The 21,473-nt window shown below is 40.3% G+C and overlaps 1 protein-coding gene across 8 annotated transcripts in view; it reads left to right on the forward strand.

Moving 5' to 3' along the window:
• The window catches only part of epb41l2 (erythrocyte membrane protein band 4.1 like 2), a 124,317-nt gene that overhangs the window by 83,601 nt on the left and 19,243 nt on the right, over window positions 1-21,473 (forward strand). For 2 of the 8 annotated variants that reach the window (XM_068025086.1, XM_068025079.1), the window contains exons 9-17: window positions 695-867; window positions 1,547-1,740; window positions 5,846-5,908; window positions 6,818-6,964; window positions 10,049-10,216; window positions 10,525-10,578; window positions 10,726-11,229; window positions 11,736-11,864; window positions 12,777-12,875. In XM_068025086.1, the coding sequence (XP_067881187.1) occupies window positions 695-867; window positions 1,547-1,740; window positions 5,846-5,908; window positions 6,818-6,964; window positions 10,049-10,216; window positions 10,525-10,578; window positions 10,726-11,229; window positions 11,736-11,864; window positions 12,777-12,875 (1,531 nt within the window). The remainder of the gene's footprint in view (window positions 1-694; window positions 868-1,546; window positions 1,741-5,845; window positions 5,909-6,817; window positions 6,965-10,048; window positions 10,217-10,524; window positions 10,579-10,725; window positions 11,230-11,735; window positions 11,865-12,776; window positions 12,876-21,473) is intronic. The other 6 variants (XM_068025111.1, XM_068025092.1, XM_068025091.1 and 3 more) reach the window with 6 other exon arrangements.

Consider the following 21,473-nt stretch of genomic DNA (forward strand, 5'->3'; position numbering starts at 1 on the left):
CCAGAAGAGTGAGGGGGGATCTCATAGAAACCTATAAAATTCTAACAGGACTTGACAGGGTAGATGCAGGAAGGATGTTCCTGATGGTGTGGGAATCCAGAACCAGGGGTCATAGTCTCAGGATATGGGGTAAATCTTTCAGGACTGAGATGAGGAGAAATTACTTCACCCAGAGAGTGGTGAGCCTGTGGAATTCGCTGCCACAGAAAGCAGTTGAGGCTAAAACATTGTATGTTTTCAAGTAGGAGTTAGATATAGCTCTTGGGTCTAAAGGGATCAAAGGGTATGGGGCGAAAGCAGGAACAGGTTACTGAGTTGGATGATCAGCCATGATCATAATGAATGGTGGAGCAGGCTCGAGGGGCCGAACAGCCTACTCCTGGTCCTATTTTCTATGTTTATACTAATGGCAGTGTACAAATTGTTGCTTTTCTTTCCTTTTCTTTGTCTTGCTATAATTTTCCAAACACACCTTTATTCGTAACCTATAACAAATTGCCTCATACAGAGATAAAGAAGGAAGAAAGAGTTGTGCATTTTCAGTGTGAAATACATAAACAGGATCTGAGAACAGTACTGTCTAATGGTTATTTTCTAAGTTTGAACCAATGCTTGGAAATGTTATAATTTGTGTATAAATATTGCAAAGCATTTACTTTTGATTTTATAGAACACATAAAATCATTATTTGCAGGTTGCTAGTCCCTGAACAAACTCCAAAAAGCAAGTTCCTGACTTTAGGTTCAAAGTTCCGTTACAGTGGTCGCACCCAGGCTCAAACACGGGAGGCCAGCACACTCATAGACAGACCTGCACCATATTTTGAGCGTACTTCGAGTAAACGAATGTCCAGAAGTCTTGATGGAGGTAGGTGGGTGGTGAATTTCAATAAACATCAGACTGTAATCCATAATTAGAGAGAAAGTTTAGAGGAAGTGCTTCCTTTTAAATAATTCCCAATGTCCCTTTATATTGAAAAAAATAATTTTAGGTTTAAAAGATACCCACTGTTTCCAGTTAATTTTTCTCCAGCACATTTGCAGTTAAGTCATATATGGGCAGTACTTTGGATCAAGCTGATCTGAAGCAGACTGTCCCCATAAAACACTACTGACAGAGTATGCAACAATACCCAGTCAGAAGAATGATTTTTTTTCAGGTTACCTGACTCATGGATTATTGCACTGACTTGGTTTTGAAGTTGATTTTTCTGGTCCTTTGGATATAATTTCTTCCTTGTACACAATGAATAAAAGAAAATCAGGCGGTGAGGACCGCACTTTGGAATGGGGGCCTGTTCAATTATCTGTCCATTTTCCCACCAATTTTTCTCTGATCGTTGCATCAAGGTAATGCAATATGCCTCAGCACAGGTCCAAAAGAAAATTACCCTCGATGTCTGAAAGTATTTCATTTCTTAGCACTGATCTCTTTCATCTTTGGAGATGGAAAAATATATAACAGACAAACTACTGTACTTGGTGTGTCTTCTGAGCATTTATATAATGACAGATATAAGCAAAAAAAAATTTCTTTTCTCTGACAGCTCCAGTAGATGGCATTAATGAGGCGGGCCTGCTGCAGGATTCGTCTTCTCTCGCTCTTTCACAGAGTTCAACGGCAGAGGTCGCTGCCACTACAGTTGATATTAAAGTAGAAGCAACAGATGAAAAGACAGCAGCAAAAAACAAAACCACTCCTTCGAAAGTCTCACAGTTGGAAATGCCTGTGGAACTGAAGGTACTGTACATTTTTATTAAAGTTACTGCTTTGATTAGTCATTAATTAATACACATAAGTTTTTCATCTTGCAAAGTGCACAATAGTGACCATAATTCCATAGCATGCAAATGGCACAGGACCTTTTTGCATACTGTGGGAGGAATTCAGAAGTAGTCTCAGGCTTGGGAGATAAAACAGAAAATGAACATTATCTCATTAGTGAGGACATTTGTTTCCTCTGATTCATATTACATAGATGAAGGGAAATATACTTTCTCTGAAGTTTTGTCCACTGCCTGCATCTACTACTTTAAAAAAAAAAGTAGCAAAATTGATAGTGATGGGATATATTTGCTGAACAAATAATAAAAAATCAGCGTGAGTATAAAAGTAATGAATAAATGATCTGAGATTGATGATTCAAAAGCAAAATATTACTGCTTTTAAATTTGTTAAAATTAGAAAGCAGCCTTTATCGGATGAGTTGACTTTTCCAGTTTTGTGTGGGCCTAACTTTAGGATATGTAAATAATCGATTGAAGTCAAAATTAGTATGAATGAATGTATGTAAGTGTTGGAAACTATAGGAGAGATTTGCCTGGTTCAGTGCCCAGGTTAATTGGATAGCCTTGGTGCAGCAAATATTGGAAATTCAGGCAGTCAGCACATACTTGTAAAAGAACCCATACAATTTTCCTCCATTTAATTCAATGTCACAAAAAGCAGGTGTGTGCTTTCACCTGCTTATTGTTTTGATATTTGTTGCACTTAGGTGATCCTGAATGTAGACCCAGGAAACTCTCTCCAAATATTTGTAAAGCAGCTGAACTGTTTTGCATTATATTCAAGTGCCACTGTTAAATGTGCAGTACTCATAATAGGTAAAGTTAACATAATATAAGGAATGTAACAGGACCATGACACACACAATGTAGCTAAATCCTTTGTAGAAAAAAAACTGAGCAAGTTTACTATTCATAAACTAGTTTTTTTGTGTTTTGATTTTCAAGTTGAATAAATGTATGGTTGGGAGAAGAGAACTGGGGAGTAACCAAGCTAAAGATTCATAATTATTGTGCAAAAGGTCTAGTGTGCTTGCTTGTTTTTCCTGTGTTGTGTTTACCCTGTCCATTTCGCAAAGGCTAACTTTGGCCTCCATTCGTTTGAATTTGTAGCACTTCCTGAGTGATTTTCTGACTAATATTGTTTCTCTTTTCTTTTTTGTTTCCTTTCTGTCCTCTCTATACTTTCTGAAACATAAACATGTGTCTACTGGGTTTAATTTAGTTCCATTACATACACCCCCCAACTCCTACCTATTCCAGCTATGCCCCCTCTCTAAATCTCTTTCCTATTCCTGAGACAGATTTTCTCTCTGACATTTCAGAGGATAGTGCACTTTCAACTGGTGAATTAGACAAAGGATATATTTTTGAGTCTATTTCTTCCAATCATAGTCTACACCTAACAACTCCAGAGCATGATGCAGTATTATTAGCTACTCCTCATCATCCTGATCCTGTATTTACCACACCTGCTCAATGTCATAATCTTGTAGCACAGGATCTAAAGGAAATAGAACTTGACTCTAATCCTGTAATAAAGACATTGGGTCTCACATTTGTAAATCTATACAAATGCTTTCTTCCCAAATTCCCTTCATTGCTTGATGAGGATGGTTACATCAGCTTTCCAAGCCTTCCTGATGACTGTTCTGCTTTGATTCCACCAAGCTTTCAAAAGTACATTCCTATTACTTCCCCATCCCTTATTCCTTCAATCATAGTCATCTTCGTGCTGCTTTTGTCTGCATTTCAGTCTGTCCCTTTCTCACTTACCCTTTCCCTTCCTCTTGCTCTGTCTCTCTGCTACCTGGAGCCTAAGGCGACTGCATTATACGCCTCTTATGACAATGACCTGAATGAGAAAGCAGAGGAAGAGGAGGTGTGTAATTTTGTCGCTTAATGTGTGGCATTTGAAAATAGTTTTTTTAAATGGGATGTTATAAAACAATTAGAAATGTTCTTTTTTGGGGGAAGAGAAAGAGTATGAATATTTTGACTAATGTGAGTCTTGTACTGTCTGTTTTATTCTGTGCAAATTGTGTGGTGTCAGAACACAATCTTTTGTATTCTAGACTATTTCCTACAAACCTAGAAGTCTTTGAATCTAATGTTGAAAACTTTTGATCTGCAATTATTTTCCACTATTTTTGCACTCAAAATACACTTGAATAGATGTTTTTCAGTAACTGAAATGTCATTGTTAATGCCTTTTATAAAAAATGTGAAAATTTGATACAAAATCTATTCCAAGTATTTAGTTTTTGATGAACTGACTTTGCAGCAACTGTAAGGCAGGTGGCACTGTTTCACTTCAAAATAGACAAATTGTGCTGACAATTGGATCTAAAACTTTATGGGTTTTTCCTACTTCCCACCCTCTTTCCTCCCCTTCTTCTCCACTTAACTCTTAGCAGTTTTGGGTTGTTCAGTTGGAACACTGCAACCAACTAGGTTGACCACTTTGGACTTTTAGGATCCCTTTTATTCCTAATGTAGACATATAAACAGTCCAGATGTTGCATACCTATGTTTGTGCAAAGCAGTATCATCACAAACCATTGCCTTAAAAAAAAAAATGAATCCTATTGGCTGCCATTTTCCCCTCAAAAAGCAGGACCTAAATACTTACAGTTGACAAAGAGGAATGCTTTTAATTGTTTTTACTGTCTGTCTGTAAAAATTCTGAGCCAGAGTGCTGAATTTTCCCACGGGCTTTAGGACCCTGACATTGGGGACCAAATGGGGATCTCGAGACGCAGTTGCCGGCAGTGCGACCACATGGCAATCTTGCCAGAGGCGGCCTCCTAATTGGCTGCCTCTGAGCTCGCCATCCAATTATGGACAGTGAGTGGGCTACTGATGCTGCTGGCCAATCAGAGGGCTGGCATCTCTGCAGTTTCACCAGGAGAAGTGAACGCTGCCAAGGCAGGTAGAGGACCGCAAGGGTGCCTTAAAATGGAGGTATCCTTGGAGGTGCTCAGGTAAGTAAAAAGATTCAGAGGGAAAAAGCCGGTAGACTCCTCGGAGCGGATCGTTTGGGTGGGTGTGGCCTTTACTGCCTGCTGCCCCTCATTGAAATATAGGGCCTACGGCTCCAATGGACCCCCGGCTGCTGCAGGAAGGCCGCCTCCATTGAGCTGCGGCCTCTGCACTGGGTGGAGGGGAGGCCACTCTGCTGCCGGTAAAATGCCAGTGAAGCTGCAAAATCACCCCTAATTGGGGCCTTAACTATGTAAATTGGCTGGCCACCTCCATGCAGTGGGCAACAGGTCAGCTTCCCAGCCCACCCTAGAAAGTTCCCCAGCAGCGGGAATGTATCGGGGAGCTGTCCCTACTCTCCCAATATTTCCCGGCCCCAAAACCCCCCTCCAACCACCTCCAAGCCTACCACCACAGGACCAGGAAAATTCAGCCAAACTTTGAGAATGAAATCGGATTAACCAATATAAACAGCATATTTATTAAATCCTACAGTTAATGCAAATTTACATAGGGTATGTATAAATGTCTTTGAAAATTCTAACTATTCTAGCCCCATTAGTATGATTGATGTACATGTGCAATGATTATGCATATGTAACAGAAAAATGTTCAAACAGCAATTTCAGCTTTTTATTTCACTATTACCAATGCTATATATAAGTGTGGAAGTTTAGAAGGAGGAAGGGCACAAATACATTGTAACCACAGAAGCAGACGAAGTATGCAAACTGTGGTTAAGGTTGTTTTTATTTGCATATAATTGCCATTTTTCTATTGCCTAGTTCTTCAAAATAGTGAAGAAATAATATTTTCTTTTGCAACTTGCTGGATACACTCAGTTGGAACTGGAAGAAGAAGCACTGCAGCAGCAAAAGGTTGATGCAATTTAACTTGCATTCTTTCCCATTTCAGCTATAAGGCTTTGTTTTAGAATGCCACGTGAGATGTGGTAGTGTACTTTTTTCATTCTTTGATTTTCTAATTTTCGCTTTGTTTTGGTGCCTGCATGTTCCATATCATTTTATTTATTTTTATGTTGGAATTTTCTTTCCTTTTTCTTTCTTTCAATTTCACAGAATAAGTCATTGAGCATAGGAGGAGAAAATATTTATATCAGACATAGCAATTTAATGTTGGAGGTTTGTATGAAATCTAACTACATAGATGGGCTGATGTTTTGCGCTGGATGATCTTTCACTAGCAAGCTGTGGCCATGGATTTTGCATGCAATGCATGGGAATGGAAATTATTTGAATGCATGCTGCATCTTCCAATGTCATTTTGTTTCAAATTCAGTGTGGAGTGGGTTAACCTACGATATTGTCATACAGAGATGACTATAAGCTGAGTGCCAGGGAGAAACAAAAGTATTTTTACTGCAGTTATATCATGATGAATGTGCACATTTACTAACCAGGATTACTGCAGACCAGTAACTGGGCTAATTGACTGTTTTTATATAATCTTGTGATTTTACCAAATAGTATATATAATATATACTAAAATCAAGCACACCACTCCAGGTTTCACACTAAATGTGCAATTACATATGCCTTGTCTCACTGAATATCCAGTTTTTTTTAAGATCTAAAATTAGTTGTTTACATTTGATTTTTTTAATAAAACCTATATCAGTTGTGTTTCAACATGGTTTCTAAAACTTACAGCAAGCACAAGAAGCCTGTTTTACAGCTAATCATGATTGTCCTTTAACTAACAAAAATGCACCTAAAATGGTCTCTGTTTCAGCACAAATTAATATTCAGTGTTCTAAGTCACTAATGTATTTATGGCACTGTTTAAATTGTACTATTGTAAGATTGGCATCAGTAGGTAGGGAATGTCTGGTGTTAAAGCTGGGCTTATGCAAACAAATTCTAAACTATTAAGGTTTACAAAAAATAAACAAGCCAGTAGGCTACTTTCTTAAATCAATAAAGAACCAATTTTCAGTGAGCCTCGGTGTTCCTGTGTGTTGCTCATTTTTTGACTAATTTAGTTTTGATCTGTTGTGTCTCATTCTAATTGTGTACATGTGTGGAAATTAGGACCTTGATAAGACCCAGGAGGATCTATTGAAACATCAAGCTAGCATTAGCGAACTAAAACGCAGTTTCATGGAATCCACACTTGAACCACGTCCAAATGAATGGGAAAATCGATTAACCAAACCCTTATTACTGCAAACAGAAGGGGTATGTGTCAGAAGCAGGATCTCAGGATATAATTGAAGGCTTGATCCAACTTGAAGGATTTTTGTGTTTGCGTGGCTTGTAATGCTGTCATATATATTTAGAAATTTATTTGCATTGCTAATTTGAATCAGCATCTTTGTGTTTGATTGCATTAACAAATTATGATATTGACAATTTAACCATCGTTTCTTATTTTTTCATCCTATTCCATAATTGCATTGTTGTATGTGGAAACTCATTATTATTTCAAGCTCAGTACTTTGCTTTCAATAACTATTATTTTTAGTGAACACATAGGAACTCCTATACAAATTAATGTTGATACTTTTGTTTTTAGCCTAACCTGGAAACATTTTCAGAAGATGTATGGGGTATAATATTGTGGCCTTCAGTCTCATAGAGACATAGAGCCGTACAGCATAGAAATAGGCCGTTCAGCCAGCCACGTCCATGCTGACCATAATGCCTATCTATACTAATCCCACCTGCCTGCATTAATTCCATATCCCTCTATGCCTTGCTCATTCAAGTACCTGTCCAGATGCCTCTTAAATGTTGCTACTGTTCCTGCCTCCACCACCTCCTCTGGCAGCTCATTCCAGATACCCACTATTCTTTGTGTGAAAAATTTACCCCTTTGATCCCCTTTAAACCTCCTCCCTCTCACCTTAAATCTATGCCCTCTAGTTTTAGTCACCATGGGAAACAGACTCTGGCTATCTACCCTATCTATGCCCCTCATAATTTTATATACCTCTATCATGTCCCCTCTCGGCCTCCTTCGCTCCAGGGAAAACAGACCCAGCCTATCCAATCTCTCTTTATAACTCAACCCCTCCAAACCAGGCAACACCCTCTCTAGCTTAATCACATCTTTCCTGTAGTGTGGCGACACAGTACTCCAAATGCGGCCTAACCAATGTTATGTAAAACTGTAACAAGACATCCCAACTCTTGTACTCAATGCCTCGGCCGATGAAGGCAAGCATGCCATACGCCTTCTTCACCAGCCTGTCTACCTGTGTTGCCACTTACAGGGAACTATGTACTTGCACCCCAAGGTCTCTCAGCTCAACAACACTCCCCAGAGCCCTGCCATTCACTGTATATGTCCTGCCCTGGTTTAACGTCCCAAAATGCATCACTTCGCACTTGTCTGCGTTAAATTCCATTTGCCAATCCCTTGCCCACTTTCCCAGTTGATCTATATCCTGTTGTAACCTTAGACAACCTTCTTCACTGTCCACTATACCACCAATTTTGGTGTCATCTGCAAACTTACTAATCATGCCCCCTAAATTCATATCCAAGTCATTAATAAATATGACAAACAACAGAGGGCCCAAATCCCTGCAGCACACCACTGGTCACCGGCCTCCAATCTCCAACCCCTGTTCTGCAAACCATCCATCTGGGAACTTTGAGTTGTACCTTAATGTATTGAAATTAAGTATCCACAATCCTTAAAGCTCATTCAACAGCCTCTTCACCTAAACCAGCAGTCAGTGGAAGCCACAGGTCTGCCCTGCTACTGCAGTTGAAGAAGCACTCATTTGCAGATGTACAGTCAGTTACGTGACTTGATTGCACTGATTCATGAGAGATTTTAGGTTTTGACTTAAGCTAATGATTGATTGCGTGGAAATGCGAACCCAATTTCACCTTGGCATAAATAATGCAGTGTCAGGTGTGGTTTGGCTGGAATTAGACAATTCTGCTCCTAGCAGAAACTCTAGGTCAATTAGGTGTTCTATACAATGTTGCATGTAAGGCTTTTTCCATGCTTTACTTTTTTTTAAAAAAAGCACCATTGTTAAACCTTGTCTGTGTTTCTTGTAAGTCTTTGTGACCTGTTACTCTGTTTTCTTGTATTGGTGTACTGTTTATGTATTTGTTTCCATTTCCAAAACAGAAAAGCATTTTGTGCTCATCAAGGCAAAGGACGTTAGTACTTGGCGATCAATCACCCACTATTGTTGCTAACTCGAGGGTAGAATACAGCTGCAGTACAAAGTTCTGTCTACTTTGTCTCAGTCTTGGATCAGTACTCCCTACTGCATTTGTTTGCTATTTCCTTTTTCCACACCAGCCATCCTCATGACTTCTCTGACTGACATTGCCAGTATAAAATTAGGGGATGAAGCTAAGAACTAGAGTATGATTTTCCAAAGTTATTTAATGCATGATACAAACAGCCAACAAGAGAGGGATTCTTCATTCCGTTAGTCTGAGTAGGATTCAAACTGAGGTCCCAGAGATTGAAAGGATATTCTGATAACATAATGCACAATCCAGGGCCAACAAGCAAATCTTAAAACAGATCATTTAGCTTCATCAGGCTTAAACTTTTCTGTTCTTTCTGGTGCTTGTTCTGTATTATCCTTTTTTTTTTAACATGGTCAATCTTGATTTTTTTTTCCACTTTTGTAGTTTTGTTGCTTTGGAAAGATCTTGATCAAAATGTTGCTGGGCCACCTATATAATGCATGATTTTGACTGGCATTTATTAATACCAATCTAATTACCTGGTGCAAAAAATCTTGATTGCTGTGTATAGCACAACATAAATTTGTTTAAGATTTTCTCAGTTACAATTTCCTGTTGTTTTACAAAATGTTCATAATTTTGTTTGGAATCTGGACAATTTCCAACACACCTGTAGGAACACTGACTTTAAGTGAAGTAAATTGCAGATGTAAGTTTCATTTATGGGCATGAGTGTTAAGTAACAATTCTATGAATTCTAAGGCATTTAACTGCCGAACACCACTTATTTGATATGTGCATTTATAAGTCTGAAATTCTATTATGTGGTTTAAGGATTTGCTATGTTGAAAATATAGTTTGGACAGAATAGGTATATTACTTTAAAACTGGTTGCTTACAATGTTTAGAAATGTGTGTAGGTTTTAAGACCTGCTGTTGGTTTGTGTTGTAAAAGACCTGCTTGACGTGGCATGTTTTGTTACTTACAGGCAAAAATATATAGATATGTGATATGGTGTACCTTCTGTGTCGCTTTTTTTCTTCTGTAAGACTGTGTTTGTTATCTTAATCTTTATTCTCAATTTTCTAACTGCGTAGAGCTTAGAAGAGGAGATAACATCGCTTTTACTTAGTAAAGAGAGCTTCTCAACAGGCTTGGTGGCTTCCTTCTCGTCTGCTATTTCTCAGGCATCAGAGGGCACTGGGTTGAAAGAAAAAGCTGCTGCTGAATCTGTTTCTCTCATAAACTCCAAGCAGTTGTCTGAGGTGCTTTTAGAATGGAATTTTTGATTGGTAGTTATAAAAGTTATAGTGTGTCTCACACGCTGCTATGATTTTTCTGTTTTGTCCTGGTCATTATTTGTATGTCCTCTTGTATTTTACACTTTTTTTTAATTGCTCATCTTTCTTGTATTTTGTAGCTTTATAATAATATTTCACAGTTTTGTTTACATATATTTATATATGGGGAATATTTTGTTACAGCAAATTCATTTGTCGTAGTTGATTTTTCCTATCAATTGTTGATCAAGATTATTCATTGCATGTTGTTGTGGCTGCTTACTGTTCTCCAGGATCTTGCTTCAAGAACAGAAGGGCTTCCAGCAGGAGCCAGAGATGTTGCCAAGGTGGTCTTTATTCGATAATTCCACCAGAGCATAGCCACTGTAAAATCATTCATCATTTATTGTTTTGTTTGCAGTGATCATCCTTTTAAGTTTGCATGATTGTGTTTCTTGCTTCATCCTTTTTTTGTCATTCATTTCCTTGTGTAGAGCTCAGATGAGAAACAGAAATCCGAGATGAAGGAGCAGGCAGAGGTTGTAGAAGAAACAATAGTGATTGAAGAGGTAAAGAGAGCACCCATCCATTCAAAAGTAAAACTTGAAAGAGCTGTTGAAAGCAGCACAATTGTGCCCCCCTCTAAGGTGCCACCAAAAGATGGTTATGCCTCGTCCTCTGATAGCCATAGTGAGAGTGAGGAAGAGGCAGAGTACCACCCACAGACCAAGGAAGGAGAAAATGTAAAGAGAAAACAAAATGAATTGACTACAGTAGGAATGGAGCCCAAGGTTTCAGTAACAGAAATTGAAAAAGCACATTTTCCTGCTGCTGTGATACATAAAATGCAGGATGTCCCAGAAGAAAATTTGCAAGATGTGCAGAATGGAGAATTGCAGGAAGCAAAGCAAGAGCAAGACAACGCCAAACCCAAGCTAAACGGAGATGTTTCGTATGTTGATAGTGATGGTGTGCCAGAAGTTATATGTTACTCAGAGGTAAATGTTCACAGCAGTTGAGTCAGAAGTAAATGTTAGTGTGTTGGAGTCCTCTCCAGTACATACTGCCTCTTTTCCTGGTCTGTCATGGGTTTTCTGGAGCACCTTCAATTCACTTAGATTCAACAAGTTTCTTTTCTCCCTCCAAAATAGTCAGAAATAGTTATCAGCCACCCCTCTGCCTGCTTCAGTCTTGGTTTCTGGCTGCCTTGCTTGCACTGGAGGTCTGGGTGGCCACTAAATCTTCTGTTATGATGCATTTTTTTCTATTTTTATTGAAGTAAAATAGTTGAATGTTTTATGTCCTGTGTTTTATGTCATGCTATCTGTTTTAATATAAACATCTTGAAATTTTCCATTAGCCCATTTATGGTATGAATCTTTTCCATTCTTTTCATTTTATAGTTATTCATTTTTTTTCTTGCTATTGGGTTTCAGTTGACATCTGTTTCAGCTTATCCTGTAAAGTATATCTGGTTTTTCTTACTTAGCTTTCTTATTGATAGCCTCCTGTGGTAAAGACCGAAATGGTGACCATCTCTGATTCAGTGAGCCCTGACAAGACTGAAATTGCAACAAAAGAAGTGCCAATTGTTCAAACGGAGACTAAAACCATAACATATGAAGCTGCCCAGGTAGACTTAGCTTCCTAACAAATGTATTTAAGTTTCATATGTTATCATTGCCTTGCAGTGAGGATTGGAAATGTGTGTATGCCATGTAAATAGTAGCTTTTGCTTGCAATTTATATAAATAGATTTATACATAGGTTTTTCCAAAGGTTTCCACCATAGTTTCTAAACTTGTAAACTTTTTGTTAACCTATAGCTTTTTGAAAAATTAAGAATTTAAAATTTAGCACAGTTCTACATTTTGCAAATGTATTTTAAAGCTGTAAGTTCCCAGTATAAAATATTAATCAAGGAACTTCCTGTAAATACTTCTCACTAGTATTGACTGTCTTCCTGGTGTGTTGCATATTCACTCTTTCCCCATAGAAGGAATATAGATGATCTTTGGCCACCTGTCTTTTTGACTGACTTGCTGGAGAGTGGTCAAGGTTACAGTAAAGTCTCTTTTTCATAACAGTCATGTCGCCACCATTTGAAAGTCCCTAACAGCACTGTGGGTGTACCCGCACCAGATGGACTGCAGTGGTTCAAGAAAGGAGCTCACCATCACCTTCTCTAGGGCAATTAGGGATGGATGAACAAAAACTGACCTTGCCAGCAATGCCCACATTCCATGAAAGAATAAAAAAATGGTGTATACAGGAGATCGATCAGATATTAGTGTGAAGACAGTGTTAGTTGATAACTTCTGTAATTGTTTAGCTCCATCAAGGCATTAGATGAAAATGTTCACCTCAGTGGTGCTACCTCAGCTAAAAATTCCAACAAATGCATAAGCAATTGTAGTTTTTTTTTAAATAGCACTTTTAATTAAACTGATTTTTAAAATCTAGTTGAATATCCTATGTATACAACAGCACAAAATTGTTATTTCTGACCAAATTGATGGAATTTCTCATTTTGTTGTATTTCAAGGGTGATGGCAGTGGAGACAATGATCCTGGCATCCTGATGAGCGCTCAGACTATAACCTCTGAATCTATTTGTACAACAATGACAACACAGATTACTAAGGTGTGTAATGTGTGGTTGACCATCACATCAATGTTTGGGCTGCATGATAAAATGGTTTTGTTTGCCTGCCTATCGTTGAAATTTACTACTGAGTGTAAGCTCCTTTTCTCTAATAACAAAAAAAGTACACTGCTGAAATTTAATGATGGCTTTTCAATTTAATTACAGCTGTTTATTTTGACTGCTGACAGTGAACTATTATTTGTAATTTAATTTAGTTAGTGCTCTGCCTATCGGTAGATAGTGTACCTTTTTAAAAAATGAATCAGTTATTGTGACTTTCTAGTGTGTCATTTTAAACCAAGTTGGTATAACAAGTAAATTAGTGCCGGTAAATGTGGTCTAACCATTTAGAATGCAAATGCTTATTTACAATGTACCCACACAAAAAGCTCTAGCTTTGTCTTTTGATTGTCTGCTTTCTTAAAAGGAATAGTTAAATTGGTATGAGAATGACCTGACACTACTCCATGCAGGGCTTAAGTAAATTCAGGAGTTACAAATAACATTTCTCAGTTACCTATGCACATGAGTCATGCTGCAGTAATACCTATAAAGTAATGATTCTCTAGTCTCTTAACTCCCACATTCAAAATGAGAAATTATGCAGTGCTGGGGTGTATTGGGTGGGGGGCGGGGGGGGGGGGGTGGTGGTGGTTGCAGAGGAAGCCATTTTTCGGGGCCCTGTCCCATTTTAAAAATTGGCTGATTTTCCTCAAGGACTGCTGAGTTACAATGTCACTTTGAAACAGGCTCCCATTTCTTTTCCCTTTTTGAAGCAATGGGTCCCTTTTATATTATCTCCCACAATAAAGGAAACATTTTTGTAATGTTTTGATTTTTCAGTCAATTATGATAATTCTCTTACAATAGATCATCCAAGTAGTCCAACAAGGTGACAAACTAACCAGAAGATCAGTAACTTCCACATTTCAATCAAAGGATCCCACAAGAAAGCATCTTGAGTTCAGTGAATGCAATGATCTAGTAAATCAAGCTCCAAGATCTTCACTCAGTGCCAATTGTTGCTTTCTGAGACAGACCTAGCTCCTGCCAGAAGCTCCACCCCTTAGCTATCCATTTGGCTGCCTGGATGCTCACAGGTTAGGCCAAATTGTATATAACTTTGGTGTGACTTCTTTGACCTTGAGTTGAGCTTCAAACTTCACCAACAAAATCCTCTGCAACATCATTATTTGCTTCCACCACCATGTCATCTGCACGATCATTGAAACCCTTATCCACAGCTTTATTACCTTTTGATTATTACCAGCCTCCTGAGTTCTGCCCTTCCCATTGTAACTGGCCATAGGTTCTGCCATCCATACCTACCCTGCAAATAAATCCCACTCCACCAGCATGTCTGTCTTCACCAACTTTCTTAGGCTATCTATCAGAGAAAGCATCAATTCCAAAGCCCTTATCCTCATCAGGTCTCTGCAAACGTCAGCACTCCATATTTCAGCACACACCTTCAACTCTCAGATGATGTGGACTGCGGTGTCACGTGATTAGAATGGATTAGTGTTGGTATCTTATTGGTTGAAAAGAGGCCAGAATGAATCGATAACATTTCTAGCTTTCTACATTATTACAATTGTAATATTGCAAGAATGATGGGTGCAAAACTTTTAATAATCCTCAGCTTGCGCTACGGGAAGTTCTAATATTTATCCATATTTTAACAAAATCTTGCATCTGCATGCATTTCCTATCTGCACAATCTGACTTCCTGTTGCATTTTTTTCATCCATTTAATGGGGTGGGGAGGTGCGGAGAGCTTTTTTTCACAAATACTAATGGAAGAGATCACTGTCTCAATTAATTCATATCTGCTGTTCAGGTACACCATTATTTATAGAATCACAGAATTGTTACAGCACAGAAGGAGTCCATTAGGCCCATCGTGTCCACACCAGCTCTCTGAAAGAGCAATTCACTTAGTGCCATTCCCCCGCCTTCTCCCCGTAACTCTGCACATTCTTCCTTTTTCATGCAATAGTCTAATTCCCTTTTGAATGCATCAATTGAACCTCATCCCTGAAACCATTCTCGTGAATCTCCAATGCCCTCACATCTTTCCTAAAGTGAGCACCCAGAACTGGACGCAGTATTCCAGATGAGGCCGAACTGGTGACTTTTAAAAGTTCAGCATAAATTCCTTGCTCTTGTACTCTATGCCCCTGTTAATCAAGCCCAGGATACTGTATGCTTTATTAACTGCTCTCTCAATCTGTCCTGCCACTGTCAATGACTTCTGCACATAGACCCCCAGGTCCCTCTGTTCCTGCACCCCCTTTAGAATTGTACCCTTTATTTTATGCTGTCTGTTCATGTTCTTCCTACCAAAATAAATCACTTCACATTTCTCTGCATTGAACTTCATCTGCCACCTGTCTGCCCTTTCCACCAACTTGTCCATGTCCTTTTGCAATTCGACACCATCCTCCTCATGGTTCACAATGCTTCCAAGTTTCTTTTCATCTGCAAACTTTGAAATTGTGCCCTGTACACCAAAGTCTAGGTCATTAATATATATCAGGAAAGGCAAGGGTCCCAACACTGGCCCCTGGGGAACTCCACTACAAACCGTCCTCCAGCCCGAAAAGCATCCATTAACCACTACTCTTTGTTTCCTGTCACTCAGCCAATTCCGTATCCATGTTGCTACCATCCCTTTTATTCCATGAGCTATAACTTTGCTCACAAGTCTGTTGGGTGGCACTGTATCAAATGCCTTTTGAAAGTCCATGTACACTGCATGAACACCATTACCCTCATCAACCCTCTCTGTTGCCGCCTCAAAAAACTCCAGCAAGTTAGTTAAACATTTTTTCCTCAAAAAATCCATGCTGGCTTTCTTTAATTAACCCACATTTGTCAATGTGACAATTAATTTTGTCCCGAATTATTTTTTCGAGAATATTCCCCACCACCGAAGTTAAGCTGCCTGGCCTGTAATTGCTGGGCTTATCTTTACACCCTTTTTTGAACAAGGGTGTACCATTTGCAATTCTCCAGTCCTCTAGCACCACCCCCGAGTATGAGGATGACTGAAAAATTATGATCAGTGCCTCTGCGATTTCCACCCTCACTTCCCTCAGTATCCTTAGATGCATATCATCTGGTCCTGGTGATTTATCAACTTTTAAGTACAGACAGCCTATCTAATACGTCCTCCTTATCAATGTTCAGCCCTTCTAGTGTCTGAATTACCTCCTCTTTCACCATTGCCTGGGTTGCATCTTCTTCCTTGGTAAAGACAGTTGCAAAGTATTCATTTAATACCTCAGCTATGCCCTCTGCCTCCATGTGTAAATCCCCTTATGGTCCCTAATCAGCCCAACTCCTCCTTTTACCACCCTTTTCTATTTATATGTCTATAGAAAACTTTAGGATTTCCTTTAATGTTACCTGCCAGTCTCTTTTCATGCTCTCGTTGCTTCTCTTATTTGCTTTTTCACTTTCCCTCTGGTTCTCAATACTATTTTCGACGTGGCATCTGCCATAAGCACAAGATTTCTTCTTTATCTTAATCTCTACCTCTTTTGTCATCCATGGAGCTCTGGATTTGTTTGCCCTACTTTTCTCCTTCAAGGGAGCATACCTTGACTGTACCTGAACTGTCTCATCATTGTTCAGCTACTGTTTTTCCTGCCAACCTTTGACTCCAATTTATTTTCCCCAGCTCCATTCTTAACTCTTTGAAGTTGGCTTTTCCCAGTTAATTAAGCTTACTTTGGATTTCTCTTTGTCCTTTTCCATAGTCAGCCTAAACCTTATGATACAATGCTCACTATCCCCTAAATGCTCTCCTACTGATACTTGATCCATTAGGCCCACCTCATTCCCTAGAACCGGGTCTAGCAGTGCCTCCTTTCTCTTTGGACTGGAAACATACTGCTGTAGAAAATTTTCCTGAACACACTCTAGGGATTCTTGCCCCTCACTGTTCTTTACACTACCACTATACCAGTCTATGTTTGGATAATTGAAGTCCCCCATTATAACTACCCTATAATTTTTGAACCTCTCTAATTTCCTTGCAAATTTGTTCCTCCACGTCCTTCCCACTAGTTGGTGGCCTATAGACAACATTGACCATTCTAACTGCACCTTTTTTTGTTCCTTAGCTGTAGCCAAGTTGATTCTGTCCTCAACTCCTCTGAGACATCCTTCTTCTCCAGCACTGCAATGCTCTCTTTAATCAATACTGCCACCCCTCTCCATTTTTTTCCTTTCTTGAGCACCTTGTATCGAGGAATATTCAATACCCAGTCTTGTCCTTCTTTGAGCCAGGTCTCTGTTATAGCCACAACATCATATTTCCACATGTCAATCTGCGCCTGTAACTCGCTGATCTTATTAACAACATTCCATGCATTCGCATACATGCGCATTAATCCTGATTCAGACTTTTTTTTTTTCTCCCTTACTCTGACCTACCTCATAACTTCTTATTCTCTACTCTAGTGCTATCTATCTCTCCCAAGTATTCTGTACACCTTAGTATTCCTCTCTGATATTTCCTCCTGGTTCCCACACCTCTGTCCAGTTAGTCTGAAACCTCCTCAATAGCACTAGCAAATCACCCCGCAAGAAAATTTGCCCCAGCTCTGTTCAGGTGCAGCCAGTCCAGCCTGTACAGGTCCTGCCTTCTCCAGAACTGGTCCCAGTGTCCCAGGAATCTAAAGCTCTTCCTCCTGCACCATCTTTTCAGCCACACATTTATCTGCACTATCCTCCTATTCCTAGACTCTCTCCCTCAGAATGCTTTGCAGCCGTTCAGTGACACTCTTGACTCTGGCACCAGGGAGGCAACATACCATCCTGGATTCACATCCGTGGCCACAAAAAGTCCTGTCAGTTCCTCTAACTATCAAATTTCCTGTCACTGTCGCTCTTCCAATCTTCCTTGTGCCCCCCTGTGCAGCTGAGTCACCTGTGGTGCCATGGCCTTGGCTCTGGCTGCACTCCCCAGCTGAACCATAACTTTCCTCAGTACTCAAAAATGAATACCTTTTGGAGAGTGAAATGCACTTGGGTCTCCTGCACTACCTGCCTGTTTCTTCTTAACTTTCTGATGGTCACCCATTCCCTCTCTGCCTGCATACTCTGAAACTGTGGCGTGACCACATCTATAAACGTGCTATCCACGAAGCTGTCATTCTTATGGATGCGTCACAGTGACGCCAGCTGCTGCTGAAGTTCTGCAACCCAGAGCACAAGCTTGATAAATACAAAAAAGCACAACGTTTAAAAATAACTTAATTTTATATACTTAATCCCAAAACAGAGAATGCAATGATTTTCATTATTTACTAATACTTAATGAATACCAAGAACTTTAAGTACCAAAATGCAAAAAATCAAAATATTTGTAGTATCTATTTCTAAACTTAATACTCATTTATACCTCATCAATATAAGAGCTGCAGACTGACTGATCAACAGGGCCTGATATTGACCCGCTGCCATCCCCAAAATGGGATAATCGCAGAATCATAGAATGTAGCAGCACAGTATATAAAAGGTAGTTGATATGTAAATGGTTCAGAAAAATAGATATCGTGCCAGGACTTGGAGTTCTAAGAAGTGAGTAAATACTTATTAGCTGAACTGGTTTAAATTGTAGAAAAGAAGATTGGGAATAGAATGGAAGGGAAATTACATGATGTAGGTCTTCAAAATGCTGAGACACACAAACAGTTAGGCCAGGGTTTTCAATGGCTAGTTGGGTCGGGAAAGAATGCAGCCGCAATTTGAAAATCGCGTTCCTGAAGGGCAGCACTGGATCTGCCGCCTTTGGAATGTGATGCAATTTTCAAAGGGAGGGCGAGGTGGGGGAATGGGGAACCCACTCTCCTCCAATTAACAGCACAGTATGCTCCTTGAGAAGCTTGTTAACAGGCTGGGGAGGGCAAGAAGGCAATTTTCATAGCTGAAATCGCTGAACCCAAACAGTCTCTGATCCGGTGACAGTGAAGGAACAGCGATTATAGTTCCAAGTCAGGATGGTGTGTGGCTCGGAGGGGAACTTGCAGGTGGTGGTGTTCCCATGCATCTGCTGCCCTTGTTGTTCTAGATGGAAGAGGTTGCGGGTTTGGAAGGTGCTGTCGAAGGAGATGTGATGAGTTGCTGCAGTGCATCTTGTATACTGTACACGCTGTTGCCACTGTACGTCGGTAGTGGGGGGAGTGAATGTTTATGTTGGTGGATGGGGTGATCTAGCAGACTGGATGGTGTTGAGCTTCTTGAGTGTTGTTGGAGCCGCACTCATCCAGGCAAGTGGAGGGTATTCCATCACACTCCTGACTTGTGGCTTGTAGATGGTGGAAAGGCATTGGGGAGACAGGAGGTGTTACTTGCCACAGAATTCCCAGCCTCTGACCTCCTCTTGAAGCCACAGTATTTTTGTGGCTGGTCCAGTTCAGTTTCTGGTCAATGGTAATGCCCAGGATGTTGATAATGGGGGATTCAGCGATGGTGATGCCATTAAATGTCAAGGGGAAATGGTCAGATTCTCTCTTCTTGGAGATGGTCATTGGGTGGCACTTGTGTGGTGCGAACGTTACTGTCAGCCCAAGCCTGAATGTTGTCCAGTTCTTGCTGCATATGGACACAGACTGCTTCAATGTCAGAGGAGTTGCAAATGTTACTGAACGTTGTGCAATCATCAGAAAACATCACAACTTCTGACCTTATGATGGGGGGAAGGTCATTGATGAAGCAGCTGAAGATGGTTGGGCCTAGGACACTACTCTGAGGAACTCCTGCAGTGATGTCCTGGGACTGAGATGGTTGACCTCCAACAACCATAACCATCTTGCATTGTGCTAGGTATGACTCCAATCAGTGGAGAGTTTTCTCCCTGATTGCCAGTGACTTTAATTTTTCCAGGGTTCCTTGATGCCACACTGTCAAATGCTGCCTTGATGTCAAGGGTAGTCACTTTCACTTCCCTCTTGAGGTCAGCTCTAATGTCCATGTTTGGACTAAGGCTGTAATGAGGTCAGGAACCAAGTGCCCTTGCAGAGCCCAAACTGAGCATCAGCGAGCAGGTTATTGCTGTGTAAGTGCTACTTGATAGCACTGACGATGACACCTTCCATCACTTTGCTGATGATTGCGAGGAGGCTGATGGGGCGGTAATTGGCCGGATTGGAATTGTCCTGATTTTTGTAGATAGGACATACCTGGGCAATTTTCCACATTGTCGGGTAGATGCCAGTGTTATAGCTGTACTGGAGCAGCTTGGCTAGTGGCATGGCCAGTTCTGGAGCACAAGTCTCCAGTACTGTTGTCGGGATTTTGTCAGGGCCCATGGCCTTTGCAGTATCCAGTGCCTTCAGCCATTTCTTGATATCACATAGTGAATCGAATTGGCTGAAGTTTGGCATCCATGATGCTGAGGACCTCAGGAGGAGGCTGAAATGAATCATCCACTCAGCACGTCTGACTAAAGATGGTTGCAAATGTTTCAGCCTTGTCTTTTTCACTGATGTGCCGGGCTCCCCTATCACTGAGGATGGGGATATTTGTGGAGCCTCGTTCTCCTGTTAATTGTTTAATTGTCCGCCACCATTCACAACTGGATGTGGCAGGACTGCAGAACTTAGATCTGATCCGTAGGTTGTGGGATCACTTAGCTCTGTCTGTTGCATGCTGTTTCCACTGTTTGGCATGCAAATTGTCCTGTGTTGTAGTTTCACCAGTTGACACCTCATTTTTAGGTATGCTCCTGGCTTGCCCTCCTACACTCTTGATTGAACCACGGTTGATTCCTTGGCTTGATGGTAATGGTAGAGTGGGGTGTTTGCTGGACCATGAGGTTACAGGTTGTGGTTGAATACAATTCTGCTGGTGGTGATGGCCCTCAGTGCCTGGTGGGTGCCCAGTTTTGAGCTGCTAGATCTGTTCCGAATATATCCCATTTAGCACTTCACAGCAGTATTCTAAAGTAAAATTTAACACTGAGCAACATAAAACAATATTAGGGCAGATGGCCAAAAGCTTGGTCAAACAAGTAGATTTTAAGGAGTGTCTTAAAGGAGGAGAAGGAGTTAGAGAGGTGGAGATGTTTAGGGAAGGAATTCCAGAGCTTAGGCAGCTGAAGATATGGCCACCAATGGTAGAGCAGTTAAAATTGGGGATATTATACTCAGAGATTGCAATTAGAGACGCACAGTTATCTTGGAGGGTTGTAGGGCTGGAAGAGATTACATAGATAGGGAGGGGCAAAGCCATGGAGGGATTTGAAAACAAGGATGGTAATTTTAAAATTGAGACATTTCTTAATATGGAGACAATGTAGGTCAGTAAGCATAGTGCTGATGGTTGATTTGATGTAAGTAAGCACACAGGCAGCCGAGTCTGGAAGATAGAATGTGGGAGGCCAGCCAGGAGTGTGTTAGAATAGTGTGTCCAGAGGTAACAAAGGCATGGATGAGGGTTTCAACAAATGAGCTGAGGCAGAGTCGTATAATGTTACAAAGGCGGAAATAGGCAGTCTTCGTGACGGTGCGGTTATGTGGTTAGAAGCTCATTTTGGGGTCACATCTGACACCAAGGTCTGGTTCAGCCTCAAACAGTTGCCAG

This window comes from Heterodontus francisci, chromosome 3 (genome assembly GCF_036365525.1).
Source record: "Heterodontus francisci isolate sHetFra1 chromosome 3, sHetFra1.hap1, whole genome shotgun sequence".
Taxonomy (NCBI): domain Eukaryota; kingdom Metazoa; phylum Chordata; class Chondrichthyes; order Heterodontiformes; family Heterodontidae; genus Heterodontus; species Heterodontus francisci.